At 41.4% G+C, this 17843-nt stretch overlaps 1 protein-coding gene across 3 annotated transcripts in view; it reads right to left on the minus strand.

Annotated features, from left to right (window-relative positions):
• Positions 1 to 17843, minus strand: part of CACNA1G (calcium voltage-gated channel subunit alpha1 G) — a 313913-nt gene that overhangs the window by 148193 nt on the left and 147877 nt on the right. For all 3 annotated transcript variants that reach the window (XM_060251973.1, XM_060251974.1, XM_060251975.1), the window contains 3 exons: positions 14231 to 14324; positions 13426 to 13610; positions 12760 to 13206 (listed from right to left, as the gene is read on the minus strand). In XM_060251973.1, the coding sequence (XP_060107956.1) occupies positions 12760 to 13206; positions 13426 to 13610; positions 14231 to 14324 (726 nt within the window). The remainder of the gene's footprint in view (positions 1 to 12759; positions 13207 to 13425; positions 13611 to 14230; positions 14325 to 17843) is intronic.

Genomic DNA, 17843 nt, shown 5'->3' on the forward strand with positions numbered 1-17843 from the left:
TGCATCCACACAAAGGAAGGATTGGCGCTCACCTTCTCCTTCCCCCTCCTAGTACTGACGTGCTGCTCGTCATCCTTCCCTGTTTACAGACACCTCTTCCATTACAGCTCAATTATAATCCTGTTTGATTCTAATACAATCTATAGGGCACCCATTCTGGGTTGGTTTGATTTTAGATAATTATTTGTTTGAGGTGTATGCTCACTTCACATCGTGGCACACTTCTTAATTTATTAATATTTAAATGAATGTCACGCAATGCATACATGGAGTACTGGATGAATAAGAAACAAGAGATTTATCAGACGTTTCAGAGTTTTTTCACTGTCAGTGAAGTAAGGAAAGCTGATATGGAAAAGGGGTCTGTGGACAGGGAAGGATGAGGAGCAACACATCAGTACTCAAACCGGGGAGGAGAAGATGAGCACCAGCCCTTCCTTTGTGTGGATGTGGAGAACATGCCCATCACAGGGTGAAAGGAAAGCATTAGCAGAAGTTTCTAAATCAGTCCCATTAAAACATGGGGTTAGACTTCATAAGGAGCTAAATTTTTTCTCCTTATTCATCTGTCAGCTGGCCAGTTGTTGATTTTAGTTTTAAATGTGAGCTTTTTTCAGTTGATATCAACTACCACACATGTGAAGCATCAAAAAGGCATAGAATGCAAATAAATGAAACCAGTTAAACCGTAAAGCCATGTATACATAATGTTTTCTGAGAGATTTCCCCTTTAACTCTCCTCCGCTGGGTCTTGCCCTGGTACCGTTCCAGAACATCAGGAGTCAGAGGAATAGCCTCGCTGCAACAAAAAGTCTGACGACTGCTTAACAAGGTTTTAAAATATGATTTAATGTTAGCCCTGAAGCCTGAAAGAATATTCTTTGTTAAGCGAATAAACATCTTTAAAAAAAAATGAACAAAATGATTTGCTGGGGGGGCAGAACAGGCAGTTTTACATTTTTTTAGAGGCACCATGCCATTATGTACATACAGAAGCACCTTTCACCTTACTAAAAATGTCTTTAAACGTTTCTAAACTTTTGCAAACTATTGCAGATGTTTCATAAAGAAGAAGATGATGAAGAAGAAGATATTGGATTTATATCCCGCCCTCCACTCCGAAGAGTCTCAGAGCGGCTCACAATCTCCTTTCCCTTCCTCCCCCACAACAGACACCCTGTGAGGTGGGCGGGGCTGGAGAGGGCTCTCACAGCAGCTGCCCTTTCAAGGACAACCTCTGCCAGAGCTGTGGCTGACCCAAGGCCATTCCAGCAGGTGCAAGTGGAGGAGTGGGGAATCAAACCCGGTTCTCCCAGATAAGAGTCCGCACACTTAACCACTACACCAAACTGGCATTAGAAGGACATTATTTAGTTCTAGCAATTATTTAGTTCTAGCAATATTATGAGTTAGAACCAATTGGCGTTGACCTGGATAGCCCGTGTCAGCTGCTCTCACCAGATCTTAGAAGCTACGCAGGGTCAGCCCTGGTTAGTGACTGCAGAGACAGGCAATGGAAATCCACCTCTGAATGACTCTTGCCTTGAAAACCCCATGGGGCCACCAGGACTCAGCTGTGATGTGACCCCCCCCCCCAAAAAAGGGTGTGTGTATACAAAACCACCAAATATCTGGGGGAGGGAGGGAGCTTGTTTTCAATCAAGTTCAACTAAAAGAAGAAGAAACCATTCATTCTGGATTTACTCATAATAAAGCTTCCGTTATGAATGCAATCCTAAATCGAGTTACACCTTTAGAAGTCCACTGAAGTTGGTGGTTTAGAAGGGTACAACTCTGGATTGTACGGTATATTTGCTGCTGATTTGTTATTCCAATATTAATGTACATCCTCTGAGGTGTTCTGTTGAAGTGAAAAGTCTGTTTAGAGAATGTGGCAAGAATATGGCTTCTGTGAGCAGAATGGACAGTTGATAAGTAGCATATTATTGTTTATTATAATATAAAAGCAGCCCAGCTGGGATCAGACCTGTGGTCCATCTACTCCAGCCTCCTGTTTTACAGATTCTATTTTCTACACAGGATTATTGTGAGGATAAAGTGAAGGAGGGGTGAATTATACATGCTAGGCTGAGCACTTCCAAGGAAAGGCAGATAAAAATATAATTTTTCACTTCAATTCCATAGGTTTCCAATTCAATCCTGTTTCCATGGTTTGCCTTATCTGCTGCTGCTTTGATGTCATGATTTTTTTTAACCAATTACTGCGTCATCTTGGATTAATCATGTGGACAATCACTGCCAACCAAGGATCATTGAATGAACAAAATAATGCAACAGCTTTAAGTAGCAGCAAAGGAGCTGAGTTGTGATAAGATGTCTGCCAGCAGCTAAAGTTCTAGGCTGAGTTTCTGCTTTCCTCTTGTTGCAGGTACTTAAAGCCTGGTAGCAATTCCTCGACTGCTGGTGCTCCATTCCCAGGCAGCTCCTGCCAAATCTCCCCATGTATTCCCGATCTCTAAAAAAACAAGACTGGGAAGGTGTGGGGAGAACTGGAGGAAGCTACGGGTCAAAATGCGCCCGTGCAGCAGCTGGCGGGGAATCCATCACTTGATAAGCAGAGCAACAGCGATTGAGGGATCGCTATGGGAGTAGCCAGAAGCCTAGGAGATTAGATTAGATTAGATATTGGATTTATATCCCGCCCTCCACTCCAAAGAGTCTCAGAGCGGCTCACAATCTCCTTTCCCTTCCTCCCCCACAACAGACACCCTGTGAGGTGGGTGGGGCTGGACGCTGGAGAGGGCTCTCACAGCAGCTGCCCTTTCAAGGACAACTTCTGCCAGAGCTATGGCTGACCCAAGGCCATGCAAGTGGAGGAGTGGGGAATCAAACCCGGTTCTCCCAGATAAGAGTCCGCACACTTAACCACTACACTAAACTGGCTCTCCGTAGTAGGAGGATGTTCCTTCTACCTTTCCTCATTTGCTTATTTTCATTGTATGCTGTTTGTTTAACTTGTTTAACTTCTGTGAGCAGAATGGACAGTTAGTAAGTAGCATATTATTGCTGGACTCAGACCTGTGGTCAATCTAGTCCATAAATTGGTATTTTTGCAAACTGCTTTGAGTTCCCCTGGGGAGAAAACCAAGGTAAGAAATGACCTGAATAAATAGATTTGGCTATGTACGGGCCAAACCAGGTCAATTCAGAGTGAGGACAATGCATTTGGAACAGGCAAACATTGTTGAAGCAATCTCCAAACGGAGAAGGGATACCTGTTGGCATGAGTAAGAAGGTTCCCAAGCAGCAGTGAATCCTTTCAGCTCAGTCCTAACCTAGTACTTTGCTCCTTTTTGCCATGCTGTGCCCAACAGGCACTGCTTCAGCCATCTAGAAACCTTTCATGAGCAACAGTTTATTCTTAATCAAGGAGAAAAGAAACCTGTTTAACAGAAGCTATATTATTAGAACCTGCCTCACAGTCATCCCCTGATCTTCCGGATGACATCAGCAAAGCACAAAATAATTGAAATGCGGCACTTTTAGCAACCAACAGAAATTGTGTATTTCTTACAGGTCATTTGGACTGTAAAAACTAGATCTCTGTCAGGCAAATTGAATGGAATATGTAAGGTGGGAAAAAAAAGAATTCTGCTTTTCTGTGAGCTCAGCCAGGTACCCCATTAGCCCTTGCTAACAGTTGGAAGAATGTCCATTGTAATGAAAATCCCTGTGACAAACAGAATTCAGAATGAGAAAACTACCTGCCAAGCAAGGTAAGAACAGTCCGGATAACAGTGACAAATTTATTCTTGATCTTCACTTCCTTGCCTGCAGTGAAATTTGTATTTTGTTTTGTGAATGAGCTCATTATTGTGCATGGAGAACTGCCCTAGTCTTGCTCGCCTGCATCTCCTCTGAATCACCCAGTCTCTAAACGGGTGTAATAAGCCAGCACTTTAAAAGTTATGTGCTTTTGAAATCTGGAAGACCTCCCTTGAGGTATCTAGAAATAGCCATATCTCGATCCTGATAATTATGTAAGCTGGATGGGCTCCAAAAGCATCTCTTACTCAACTTAGATATGCCTGTGTTTATCTTGAGGCTTTGTAGCTAAATCAGACTTTGTCAGCAACCTAGAAAGCTCCTTTGCATCCCCTTTGTCCAGTTTTAAAGTCAAAGATATTTTGGATTTGTGCAGTTATTTCCAGCAGGTCATTCAAAGACTAAATGAGACAATGAAGAGGGAGATGTGAGCCCACTTTCCATTAGCCTATGCTGTGAGCAAAGGCAATGTGACCCCATCAAACATTTGCTGATGCCTCCTTTTTCTTGGGTAGAAATACAAAGATATTGATGACATAAGGTACAGCACTTTAAATGAGACTGTTGGGCTGCCCCTGTGGAAGTCAGTTAACATCCCGATTCTGCTGAATTAAAAAAAAAAACCCACAAAAACACAGAGTCCTTCTAGCCAAATTGTGAAATTCTTTCTCTTCAAAGGTCAGAGATGCAGTCTTGCATAGAATCTGTTTGATTGCTTCTAGAGTTTGTATTATGTTCAAAGAGATGGTTCAATTAAGCTTTTCAAATCACATCTACTTCTGAAGACACACCTGGTCCATATGAATAGGGATGTGGAAGGAGAAAAAAATGGTAACAAATGCAAGCAATAGTAAGCATGAAGAGGAGAATCTGCCATAGACTAATACAAGTAAAATCTCAGTGGATACAGATATGAATATTTGTGCCCAAGGGCAACATTTGATGAATGAAACACATGCCCCGTTCCCTTCCATATAAAGTGGTGTTAGGCTTCCAAACATAACGGGATATTTTTAAAAGCTTTCCAGAGAGTCTAATAATAAGGTTAATTGATACTTCTCTGATTAGGAACTTCCAATGTTACTAATGTGTATGCAAGTCAGTGGGAAAGAATGTTGGAACTTAATTTGATTCATGACTTACCAAAAAGCAGAGAGGGGCAAGGGGTCATGACAGGCTATTATTGTTCAACCTTCCAAAGCTAAAATGGGGGGGGGCATCTAGAACAAGACATAGAGCTTCACAAAACTGACCACTTATTTATTTATTAAAACATTTCTACTCTGCCTTTTCCCTTGTGCTTCAAAGCAGTATGTAAATATTTTAATAAATAAATGTAAAGCCATCTAGTCAAGATTTTGGAAATGGTTACTTTTTTCTTTAATATTCAGTTTTGTGAAGTTCCGTGACTTGTTCCTGTTCATTTTTTAAAAAGCCAAATTATCACTGACTTCTGTAGATCGCAGGTAAGCCCAATGAACATCTAGAACAGATTTCTGCTGAGAGGATGTACTGTAAGCTGTAACAGGGCTGATCCTAAACTAACAAGGCCTAGTCAAATATCCTCATTTGGACAGCCACAGTCCCTTCAGCCCTAATAGTTCCTTCTGCTGCTTCAACCACTCCTGCTCCCCCCTACTTCATATACAAAGGCTATTTAAAGATTTTTTTTTTTTGTAAAGATGAATCACAGTTTATCTAGGGTTGCCAAGTCCAATTCAAGTAATATCTGAGGACTTTGGGGGTGGAGTCAGGAGCAAGGTTGTGACAAGCATAATTGAACTCTAAAGGGAGTTCTGGCCATCACATTTAAAGGGACACCTTTTAAATGCCTTCCCTCCGTGGGAAATAATGAAGGATAGCGGCACCTTCTTTGGGGGCTTATAGAATTGGGCCCCTAGTGTAATCTTTTTGAAACATGGAGGGTATTTTGAGGAGAGGCACTAGATGCTATACTGAACATTTGGAGCCTTTACCTCAAAAAAACAGCCCCCCTCCCCCGAGCCCCAGATACCCACACATCAATTTTCCATTATACCCTTTGGGAATTCATCTCCATAGGGAATAATGGAGTGCCCAGCAGACATCTCCCTACATATCCCCCCCCCCCAAATTTCTGATGACCCTGAAGTGGAGGGAGGGCCTCCAAACCCAGGAATTCCCTGGTCCCATCTGGGGATTGGCAACTCTAAGTTTATCACAGAAGAGGTTAACAGTAAGAACTGGAATAGGCCATGGCTTGCCATCCCTCTCTTTCATTAGCACTGTGTATTTGTTATGTAAGTCAGTCTTGCTAGTAATGGTATGTATATCAATCTTGCTAGTAATGGCTTTCAGCAGGTGTGCGCAGCTAGCTGTGCCTGAAGTCGCAACTAACCCACCGCCCACTCCAGTGCTCCGAAGGTCGTCACGAGAGCGTCGCAAGCCTGCTTATCTACAGAACTATGTTAGCGAAGGCTTGCGAACAAGGAGGGGAGGGATATTATGTATGTAAGTCAATATTGTTAGTAATGGTGTTCCTGCCTGGCTCATTGGAGCCTGAAGGACTGAGCTTGGGTACTTGGGAACAATGGGCAGCAGGATCCGAATCCATACTGCACTGCTGCAATCATGGGCCCCCTGTTGGTTTGAATGACCCAATCACATGCTAGCGCGGGAACCCAGTGTTGTGTATAGTTGGCCCAGCAGGCCCTGTTCTTCAGTCTTGGTAGAACAGCTGCCCACCATGCTGTATCTAATAAAGAGCTGGTTATCACTTCAACCTCGCCTCTTTAATGCGAAGAAGAAGAAGAAGAAGAAGAAGAAGAAGAAGAAGAAGAAGAAGAAGAAGAAGAAGAAGAAGAAGAAGAATTGCAGATTTATATCCCGCCCTTCTCCCTAAATCAGAGACTCAGAGCGGCTTACAATCTCCTATGTCTTCTCCCCTCACAACAGACACCCTGTGAGGTGGGTGGGGCTGGAGAGGGCTCTCCCAGCAGCTGCCCTTTCAAGGACAACCTCTGCCAGAGCTATGGCCGACCCAAGGCCATCTCAGCAGGTGCAAGTGGAGGAGTGGGGAATCAAACCTGGTTCTCCCAGATAAGAGTCCGCACACTTAACCACTACACCAAACTGGCTCTATATTATATAACCCACTATATTATAGTATCACTTGCCAAAAATTAAAAAATGGCATGCCACTAAACAGCTTAACTTGTGATTTTGATGCCAACTCTGTTCCCTTATCTGCATGTGGATATAAACATGTGGATCATGTTTACAATTTTGAATAATATACACCATCAGCTGCCATTACAGCTCTTCTGTGGTTTAAATAAGATAAATAGGACATTCAAAACAGCAGTACAGACAAACCACAGAGCGAACATCTCAGCCTCCCAGGATATTCCATTTCTCACTGCAAGGTCACTATATGCAAGCAAGAAATGCCTAGGGAGAAATGTGATTCACAAAAACGACAATTATCACGCAAAATAAGCTCTCAGCTCTCACCATGTTTAGATGTGCTTGGACCCATTCTATGGGCTTGTTGACTCCTTATGATCAAATCCTTATATCAACTATGACTCTTACTCTCTCCTCTTAAAGCAGTCTCCTACCAACTGGATCCATGTTTGTGTGTTTGTTTATACTACACTGTTTATGCATCTTGAAGTAGGCTCTACCTACCAAAGCTTATGCCACAATCACTTTGTCCATATTAAAATTGTTGTAGGACTGTTGTAGGACGTCTCTGTTTCTAGTATTTGTTTCTAATAAGTGACATTCCTACCACATTTTTCACCAGTCCCAAGACTCTGTGTGTGCTCCTCCAGAAGCGTCTGGGTGTTCCTTCCTAGCTGATGTCATAAGCAATGTCTATAATTGCATTTGAAGGAGCAAAAAACCCCCCCTTAGCTTACAGTTCATTTCTTTGCAATCAGCTGGATGTGCTGTTCTATGCTCATAAATTTCCCTGGAGTTTACATGTTAGGCTTTAATGTCCTAGCACAAATCACAGGTAGTGATACAAAAATAACATAATGGTGGAGCAGAGTTGCCAGCTTTTGGTTGGGAAATTCCTGGAGATTTGGGGATCGATAGAATTAGATAGGGTGGAGTAGGGACCTCAGTGGGATATCATGCCATAAAGTCCAGCTTCCAAAGCAGCCATTTTCTCCAGGGGAAATTCTGCAATCTGGAGATCAGTTGTAATTCCAATAGATCTTCCGCATTTCCTCAAATACAAATATGAACCTGATTCTATGAGCTTCTGTGTGCTGCTTAAATTTCCAGTCAGGTTGCAAGGCAAGGTGGACAGCAATAGATGGTGGCTACAACAAGAAATGCATATGATTTTTAAATTAAGAACTCAACTCTGCATAGGTTAAATAATGAGTGGGACCTAACATGCTTTCTGTAATTCATTGTATCTGTGTTTTTGTATTGTTTCTGGTGATCTGTAAGTTTTTTATCTGGACATTGCTGTAGCTTGTGACATTGTATCTTTGAGGAACGCTTAAGTAATGCTTGAGTATGTGCACCTGTGACATATAAGCTGCTCGTAACTTTTTACTCTAGCACTATTCAAGTGCCTTCTAATGGTGTAATAATAATAATAATAATAATATTTTATTTTTATATCCCGCCCTCCCCGCCAGGTGGGCTCAGGGCGGCTAACAGACATGGGAGTCCCATGATTCACATAAAACAACATAACAGACGTGGGAGTCCCATGATTCACATAAAACAACATAACAATTTAAATCAATTACCAATAAGTTATTTGAAATAAGTAAAACATATAAAATAGGTGCTAAAGTGCTGTAGTCGTAATGTACACAAGATGGCTAGATGTCCGCTCGTTAGGTTAATCAGGTTCTATCTCGAAAGCCAGCTGGAAGAGAAATGTTTTGCAAGCCCTGCGGAATTGGTTCAGGTCCCGCAGGGCTCGCACCATCTCTGGAAGGTCGTTCCACCAACGAGGGGCTATCACCGAGAAGGCCTGCTCCCTAGTAGCCCTCAACCTAACTTCTCTTGGCCCAGGGATTGTTAGTAAGTTCTGAGAACTAGACCTCAGTGCTCTCTGGGGCACATATGGGGAGAGGCGGTCCTTTAGGTAGGCAGGTCCTCGGCCATATAGGGCTTTAAAGGTAATAGAACGGCGTTTTTGTTCAGGGTATGAAAATATTGTAAAAAGGTATGTTTTGACTTTTAAACTTTGTATTAGGATTTGTGACTTATATGTGCACTGTTCAATATATTATGATCCTGTTATGAATGTATGATTTTTGCAGCTCGAAGAAGCCTGTGCAAAACAAGGGTTCCCGTACAACCTTGTTCTTTTCTGAACTGTTGGCTGCATATATTGAGAGACACTGATCAATTTCACAACCTCTTCACCACGATTCTTTGGGATGAACTTGGTATTGACGACTATAAAGATTGGACTGATTCCTGGTGCTTATATTCCCTATTTTTTCTAAAGACTAATTGTATGGTCGCTTATGAACTAATATATGGTTTTGTAATTGTTGATTTTTTTTTTTGGAGAGTTTGTTGGTTATACGGAGGCTGGTTTTCACGGAATGCCTTGTGCTTTGGATTTCTCTGCCCATCTGGAGGTTGGCAACTGTACTGCAGAGCTTCCTCTCAGCAGCCTCATTGTAACCAATCAGCTCCAAAGCACTGCTAAATTTTCTCCTCCTTTACTCTCTTTTTTGCCCCCTCTCCCATTGCTGTTAACTGAACTTTTTTTCTAAATGGACTAGATAACAGCAACATTCATTAGAGTAGTGCCTCTTGATATTGAAAATAAGAGGCTTCTGTGCTATCCCTGTGAGGCTACTGGGCCATTTCCTGTCCTTAGTTATGAATCTATAATGGGAGTTTATAGAAACAGAAATCATCTAATTGAAATGGAAGGTAAGGTTCAGCCTCTCCCTTCCCACTGCTAACACTGCATGCTGAACTGCTAAAGGCAATCCACATGTTTCTGTTGATTTTGCCATAGTCTGGCTGTCTATCCATGGACATCCACAGAAAACTCTGCTTAAAATCTGACATCGAGTGTTGGGGCATCCAGTAGCTCTTATTTAACACTCATCTCTTGGTCTGAAGTGGATCTCTGAGATGCAAGAACGTAATTCTCTTCCATTCTGCCTCGTTTCTTCTAAAGGAAAGGTAGGAAGAACCACAAAGGAAGGGAAGACACAGCTAACTAAAAAGATTCTACCTTCTTCCCTCCATACCTCTATCTACCTAAGGGGCAGACATTTGGTGTGTAGCGAGTCACATCATTCTGTTACCCCTGACAGAATTATTAATTATTGCCTTTGATCTTTATTTGGGGAAATTAGCTTCAAAAGGCAGAGTGTAGCAAGGGGTGGAGCAAAGCAAGATCCTTTGTCTATGTTTATGGAGATACTCCCAAATAGACCCTCTTATTAGCACCAATAACGAGGCCAAGTAGTAAAATAAAAGAAAATAATAAAATCCAAACATTGACACATATCAACGAGGTGGCTTACACACAAGATACAGAAACAAAGAGAGGAGTGGGTGAGAGAGGGGTATGAGAGATGGGATAATACTATATCATATCTTGGAGAATGGTTCAGCCTGCAGATGGACAAAAGGACGGGTGCATACAGAACGGCCAGCACTCTACATGAAGAATACCTGACAGGATCCAGGGGTGCTGCTTCGTGAGCGGTCAGCAGAACACAGATAATGACAAAAATGGGATGGATTTATACCCAAAAATGCATCTTGAAGCTACATAAATGTGGATGGACTAATATGACAGAAGACTTAATGGTTTCAGGGGATCCTGACAAAAACAAGGTCTGTGTTATCCCAGGTTTTAGACAAAAAGAAAGATGTATCTTAATAGATGTGACAGCAAATTCTATAAGGTGGTAGCTGGATGGAGCTACCTAGGTAATGGTTCCTTGATAGCCTGGCCTGAAGAGGAGAATGCGCATTTTGGAAGATTTACTTAAAGTGATTACTTGGAGGAGGAATGTACTAAAAATTCTATAGTATGGCAGAAGGAGAATTGGTTATGTAGATAAACATTAGAATAGGTGTATCCACACCCAAGGCTAGAGGGAGAAAATGCCATTAGTAACAGAACATAATTAAATCATAACATGGAGGATGAGCCAGAGGCAGGGTTCTTTTGTCTGCGTACTTTGTCCTGACAGTAGGTAGCCTCTTAGTCCATTACAAACTGTGATCTTTGAATTATGGCAACTACCCATCCTTTGTTTCCCAGAGGAGAGGGAAGAATTGAGCTGGGGGGGGAGGAGGATCACAGAGGAATGTTGCAACCAATTGTAACATTCCGCATTGTGGAATGACATTCCCTGGGAAGAGCAGAAGAGCTCTAGGAGTGGATTGGCAAGCAGTCCCTTTGGGGACTGTCATTCTAGGCTCAGAACATTTCTGCTATTCCCACAGTCTGTCAATTCACTTTGGGGACTGTCGTAGCTGTCTCAGAAGACTTCTACTACTCCCAGTGGCTGTCATTCCACTCTGGGAGCTGTCATTCTAGCCCCAGAACATTTCTGCTACTCTCAGGGGCTGTCATTCCATTCTGGAACCTATCATTCTTGTCCCAAAACAGTTCTTTTTCTCCCAGTGACTGTCATTCTACTCTGCAGGCTTTCATTCTAGTCCCAGAATGCTTTTGCTACTCCTGGGGGCCTTAATTCCAATGTGCAACCTGTCATTTTAGCCCCAGTAAACTTCTCCTACTCTCAGGGGTCCTCATTCTACTCTAAGGACTATCATTCCAGCTCCTGCTACACCCAGAGACTATCATTCCCATTTGGAGGCTGTCATTCCACTCACAGAGAACTTCTGCCACTTCCCCTTGAGGGACTGTCATTCACTCCCAGAGCATGAGTTCTATTTCAGAGTACCGGCATTCCACTTTGAGGCCTGTTATTCCAGTTCCACAGCAGTTTATCTGGGCCCAGAGACATTAATTGAAAATCCACTCTGCATTTTCATTGCAAGTATTTTGTACTGTAATGTATTTCAATGGAGTCCAAGCACATCAATTGACATTCATGGCTACCATTCTCTCTAATGGCTCTTCAAGCCTCTCCCACTGTTTCCAATGGGCAATCCTTTCATTCCTTTATTGCGTTTCCCAGCAAAACCAGTGCAATGTACTAGCGTCCCGCAGAACTCAGCACCACTGTGGCAATGGCAGCTCAACAGGATTGATGTGAAGTATAGAACCACACTCCAAGTGGGGGGGAGGAGATTTTCAAGCCCAGCAGAACAAGTGCAATATATTAATGCCACTGTGGCAATGCAAGCAAAAGGAGGACTAATGTCAAACCAGATAAACCCTGCAGTTACAATGTGCAGAATGTCCAGCAGAACCCAGTGCCATTGGCACTGTAAGTTTAAAAGGATTGTTCTCAAAGCACAGAATCACAAGATAGGGGGTGGATGTTGCAAGTTCTGTGCAAGAAAATGGGAAGTGAACACAGGAAGGCTGGCAAAGAAAAAAAATCCTCTTGAAACTGACATGATTTGCTTGAAACTGAGTGCAGTGTTTCCAGGACTGGAGAATTCTTCCCCACTGTTGCTTTGAAGTTTGGTAAACATTTTGATTGAGCAGAGAGAGTCTGTCTGGAATGTATCCATTCACTAACTGGCACAAACCGCCACAAACAGCTTGAAAATTCATAGAAAGTTTGTGCTGGTTGACCATCCATGAGTCACTTCATGAACCATGAACCAGCCAAAGTTCATTACAAACTTTAGTTTGTGAGCCGGTTCATGTCCGCCATAGTTCGGATTCCTATGACTGAAGGAGACACACATTCCTAGCGGATTATTACTTGAGATATATATATATATATATCATAGTGATATTTGGTGGTCATTTAAAAAAGCAATTATTAGAACTCCCATCCCTATCCCAAAACAATTGATCTAAGAATGCGATTCAGTGTGGTAGATCTCACTTACCAAATTGTCCTCATCGTCTAAATCATCGCATTCAGGTGGCAGAGCTCCCAAATGAAGCTGTTGTATCAGAACCTTTGCAGATGTTTTGCCATTGCAGTCCTGGTGCTCTGATGCAGAGGTCTGGCTACTGTGCACGCTGCTGGTCCGGTAAAGAGAAGGCACCCGCAAGGTATCTTGGAAGTCAAAGGAGCCCTTGGTTTCCAGTGACTCCATGTGGTGAGGTATAGAACCATTAATGCTCCCAGTCCGGCTGGACTTTTCTTCATCAGAACTTCCCCCTTCCTCTGAACTCTGCATTCCATCCCCTGACAGAAGAGACTTGCGTTCTCCACTTTGATTTCGACGTTTCAGGCTGGGAGCCCTCCCGATGCTGTTCCAGCTCGACCTGCGGCTGTTCCAGCTACTGCCTGCGCTCCAATGACTGTGTGGGGAACTCCGGGTGCTCATCTGAGGTAAAACAGACAAGAACACAAAGAGTGTCAACTCAAGGTCAGAATTAATCACCATTGCAGCCAGAACTCAATAGCAAGGCTTAGAGACATCTAACTGGTGGCAACAGCGCAAAAAAAAAAAACAAAACCAGAAGGCAAATACATAGATTTGTCCCACAGCTGGAAAACAACTGTAAAGATAAGAAGTCTGGAGAAAAAAAGACAAGCAACATACTGGGGATTTGAGATCATATGCATTAGGATCCATGGAGATGATGCTAGCTCTTCGGGAATCATAATCCTGAGCTGCTTCTCCATACATGGCACTTTTTGGCATGGGCATTGGTGTAGCGGCTGTATGAATGATGAGTGGAGGGGTCAAGTTCTTCATTAGCTCTGGGTGGTCACAAAGAGCCATCACTGAGGAAGACAAAGTACATTAGGTCATAGCTTATAGATACGGACATGTCATGTTTGCTCTAAGCTTCTCTCAAAGAGCTTTTCTTCCATTTTTCTACTACGCTATGAGCTTCACAATTCTCTGCTTATTTCATTCCCTCTAATTTTCCTATGAGAACTTACCTTGTCCTGCTTATTCCATTCTCTTTTAGATATACCAACAAGATCAGTCTGCTTTCTCTCTTCTGCAGAACTCTTGTAATAAGAGCATCCTTAAAATGGAGCAACTTAGGCAGGGATATATAATGTATAAGGATAGTCATCTTTTCCCCCTTACCCTTTGAACTGGGGAGGTGACTGACCCCAACACCACAGTGTAATTTTTTTAAATATCCAATAATCTATAAATCATATTTGAAATCTGACCCTGACACCCAAAATGTAATTATTGGTATGATGATCCATTAAGAAGGACTTTTTTTACTGCAATCCTTCCATGATTTTATTTGTCTAGTCACTTTTTTTCTGTGAGACTATTCTGGGGTTAGATGTTCCAAGAAAGCAATCTCTGTTTTTCATACTATGGTGGGGAAAAAACACTTATCCTTGAAAGAATATCCATCACTGTTGTTGTCACTTACTGGCTGGATTGGAAAAGTTTTTCTTAAGTCCGCAGTCTTCTTCCAAGCTACGGGGGGAAAGCTCCCCATCAGAATCAGACTTAGAAGCATCACCCTAGAGCAAAATAAAGTGCCTTAACAGAATGAAAGACTGAAAGTTAGCTCAGAATCCCCCCCCCCCTCCTGGATAAAATGGTCCTTTTCTCACAAGATATCTACTGAAATTGTTAGCATAATGGGACACCACCTTTCACAAAATGATGCATGCATATATTTATACCACACCAAGTCACTATGCAATACTTGTTCACAAAGGGCAGAGAGGCGAGATGTGATTCGAAGGCAGCTGAAACACTGACGATCTGAATGAGATTGGGGGAAAAAAATTCAACCTCCTAATGATGGACTCTCACATTGAGCTATACTTAAAAAGCATATAATAAAGTTCGGAAGGAAGATTCCCCTTCTAATTCTACTAGGAGCTCCTAATGTATATATCCTCCCAGGCCCTCATAACTCTTCCTGTTGGAAGTATATATAACATAGACTGAATTTCACTGGAGAACATGAAACTGCAACTTTCAGATCTTATTGAATACATGTGAATATGAGTGTTTAAGAAGTTTAGAAGCTTCAGCCAATTGGCAGCTTCTAATTAGCCTACTTGATGTAGATTTTTAGCCATGTACGATCAATGTATTTACTGTATAAACTCACCTATCTGAATTGTTGGAAGGAACAAGATACATACCATTTAAGAAATCATATAGGTTTGGAGAAACAGGAGAGGTATTCCATGGCACTGACACAAGATGACATGAGGGACAGAATGTGGAATCAGACTGTTTGGATAACTTAGCAGTGGATCTTTTTTTTTAACCATACTGGCAACTCACTGACAATACTAGTAGTAACAGCTAACCAAGAATTTCCCTTTTTAGGAAGGAAGCCTATTGCCTCATTAATTTTATGTTATGTTCTAGCCTTTCCTTCACTGACAAGTTTCTCAAGTCATCCTTTGTTAACAATGATCCTTCAACACCTTCCCGTTTGGTCCTCTGATACAATCCATTGGCACATATTTGTGGAGGGGGGGGGGCAGAGGGAGTAATAAGACTGAGTTAAAATCCAAATACATCAACTGGGAATGGAGTTTTCCAGAATTATTCCAGTTTGATTCCCTCAGAAAATCATAATTCTGGCAAAAATGTGGCTCCCATCAAGTTGGATGTATGTTGAGGAGAAAGGGAAAAGGAATTTGATACAGTGATTACAGAGAAGCCAAGCAAAATTTTCCTTAGCTGGAATATTAGGAAAGTAAAGGCCACAACTGAGAAAAGTATACCACAAAAGCTGCTGTATTAGGCTCAGTCTGATGACATTTGGTGCTTCAGCGAAATACGTTTGATTGCAAAAACAGAATGGAGGTTAGCTGGGAGGATAAACATCAGATTTTTCAAAAGTCAATGTAAGTTTGCCTGATTAAAGAGTACATGGCTTTCTTTTGTCCAGTTATGCGTGTTTTTATTTACCCAGATTAATTCACCTTATATTTTCTCCAGTCAATCCATGAATCTTTTAAAAGTTGGATCTTTATTAAAGCATAGAGTATACAAAACTATGCAATCCTGTACATATGGCTTGTTTTATGTTGCTTTATTATTTTATGATTTGCTTATGAATCACCTTAAGAAATCAATATTTGTTCTTCTGGCAGAACCTCAGCCTTTCAGAGGTCTTTAAGCAATCACAGGTGGTCAGATTTTAAAGAAACACACTTCTGAAGAGGGACTGTTCCATTCAGAATGACTTGAACAGAATCAAGCCAGTTTCTCTAATTGGGAAACATTCCTAGCAGATATGCTGGAAATTACCGGTTTTCTTTTGGATAGTGATTAAAAACCGGCCTAAAAGTATTAAACCACTAATCTCTATAATTAGCGAAATATTTCATTAATAGTTTGTACAGGTTGTAACATGTTTTTTCTGGAATATAGGAGGCATAATATAAGCAAGGATAAGGTAAAATTTCTTATTAGACCAATGCCTATTAATTTGATCCTAGAAGCATCCCATCTTTCATAGTCACCAGATCTCTTATACTGACAGAGTTTGGGCCAATAGAAAAAAAAATCACCTTACTTATTTTATTATATAATTTAAAAGGTTTTTTTTTGCTGAACTGTCACTTGTGAATAATTCTCAGTGAAAACAACACTGCTGAAATATATTTACACATCTCTCTTCATTTAAACAATTGATTTAAGATTACTTTTCTTCTACTAAATTACCTACGATAGCTAGCAAAGATAATTTGCTATCTTACTGCAACATATCATATGTTTTATATTTTATTAATGTCCTATAAAGCTTCAGAAATCAATGTTGTCTATGTATGAGGAAGAGGCCCTGGCTCAGTGGTAGAGCTTCTGCTTGCTACGCAGAAGGTCCCCGTTTCAGTCCCAGGCATCTCCAGTTAAGAGGCTCAGGTGACGTGAAAGACCTCTGCTAAAGACCTTGGAGAGCTGCTGCCAGTCTGAGTAGACAATACTGACCTTGATGGACCAATGGTCTGATTGAGTATAAGGCAGTTTCATATGTTAACCTAGGATCAAGATGGTCCAATTCCACAAGCCATCCTAAGAAAATATTTCAGTTTGCATGAGCTGGTTTGTACAATCAGTACAAAGTTAGTGTCCAAAGGTGCCACTAGACTGTAACTTTCTTTTGTTGATTCAGAACAACACAGCTATCTACTTGGATCTATCTTTGTACAATCAGAGCAGTTTTTGATGTTTCTGAAAATTTTCTTTTCTGAAATTTTCCCGTATTTGGGGCTCTGAATCACCTGGTCTTGATTCCAAAATGGAACTGATGCAATAGGAATTGTTTTTTACTTCTGAATTTTGAAAAGAGCAAACGTACCAGCATTCACATCTCCCTCACTTCTATTGTCTGATTTGCCTGTTTGAATGGATAAAACATTGCAATAGCAACCCTGATGTGATTTACATGAATGGGTTATCAAGATTCTTCTTGTGTTATTATATCAATGTGCAGAAGTACATGTTTATATTAGTAAAATACTGTGCAAGAAGCATCTTGAAATTATCACAGATACTATCACATCAAGGCCCCCCCCCCCCCATTTTTTAAAAGAACAGTGCAGGCATTCACATTGGTAACAGGGAAGAGAAAAAGATGTGAATGAATTGTGGGAACTGGAAGCTGCAGCAAAACTAAATTTCCTAACTCTGGGTTGGGGAATTCCTGGATATTTGGGGGAAGGGGGTAGAGCCTGTGGATCCTGGGGGTTGTGGAGTGAAGAGAGCTCAAGTGGGATATGCCGTATAATTCACCCTTTAGGCCCCACCTGGAGGTTGGCAACCCTATGCAGCTGGAAAGTTTAAGAAATTATCCTACTTTAATCACAATAAAAGCAGACTAAAATGCAGCACAGAGCAAATTGCTAGAATAGAACAGAATAAATAAAAATTGCTCATCTCAAATTCTTCCAAACGACCTTTTCTGCAGTTCCAAATTGGTTTTAAAGAATTTGAAAGAGATAGAAATCCCTGTGCAGATGTGCATTTATATATTGGCTGCATCAGCAAATAAGCATTTCAGATGGGAG

Source organism: Heteronotia binoei, chromosome 13 (genome assembly GCF_032191835.1).
Source record: "Heteronotia binoei isolate CCM8104 ecotype False Entrance Well chromosome 13, APGP_CSIRO_Hbin_v1, whole genome shotgun sequence".
NCBI classification, from domain to species: Eukaryota; Metazoa; Chordata; class Lepidosauria; order Squamata; family Gekkonidae; genus Heteronotia; species Heteronotia binoei.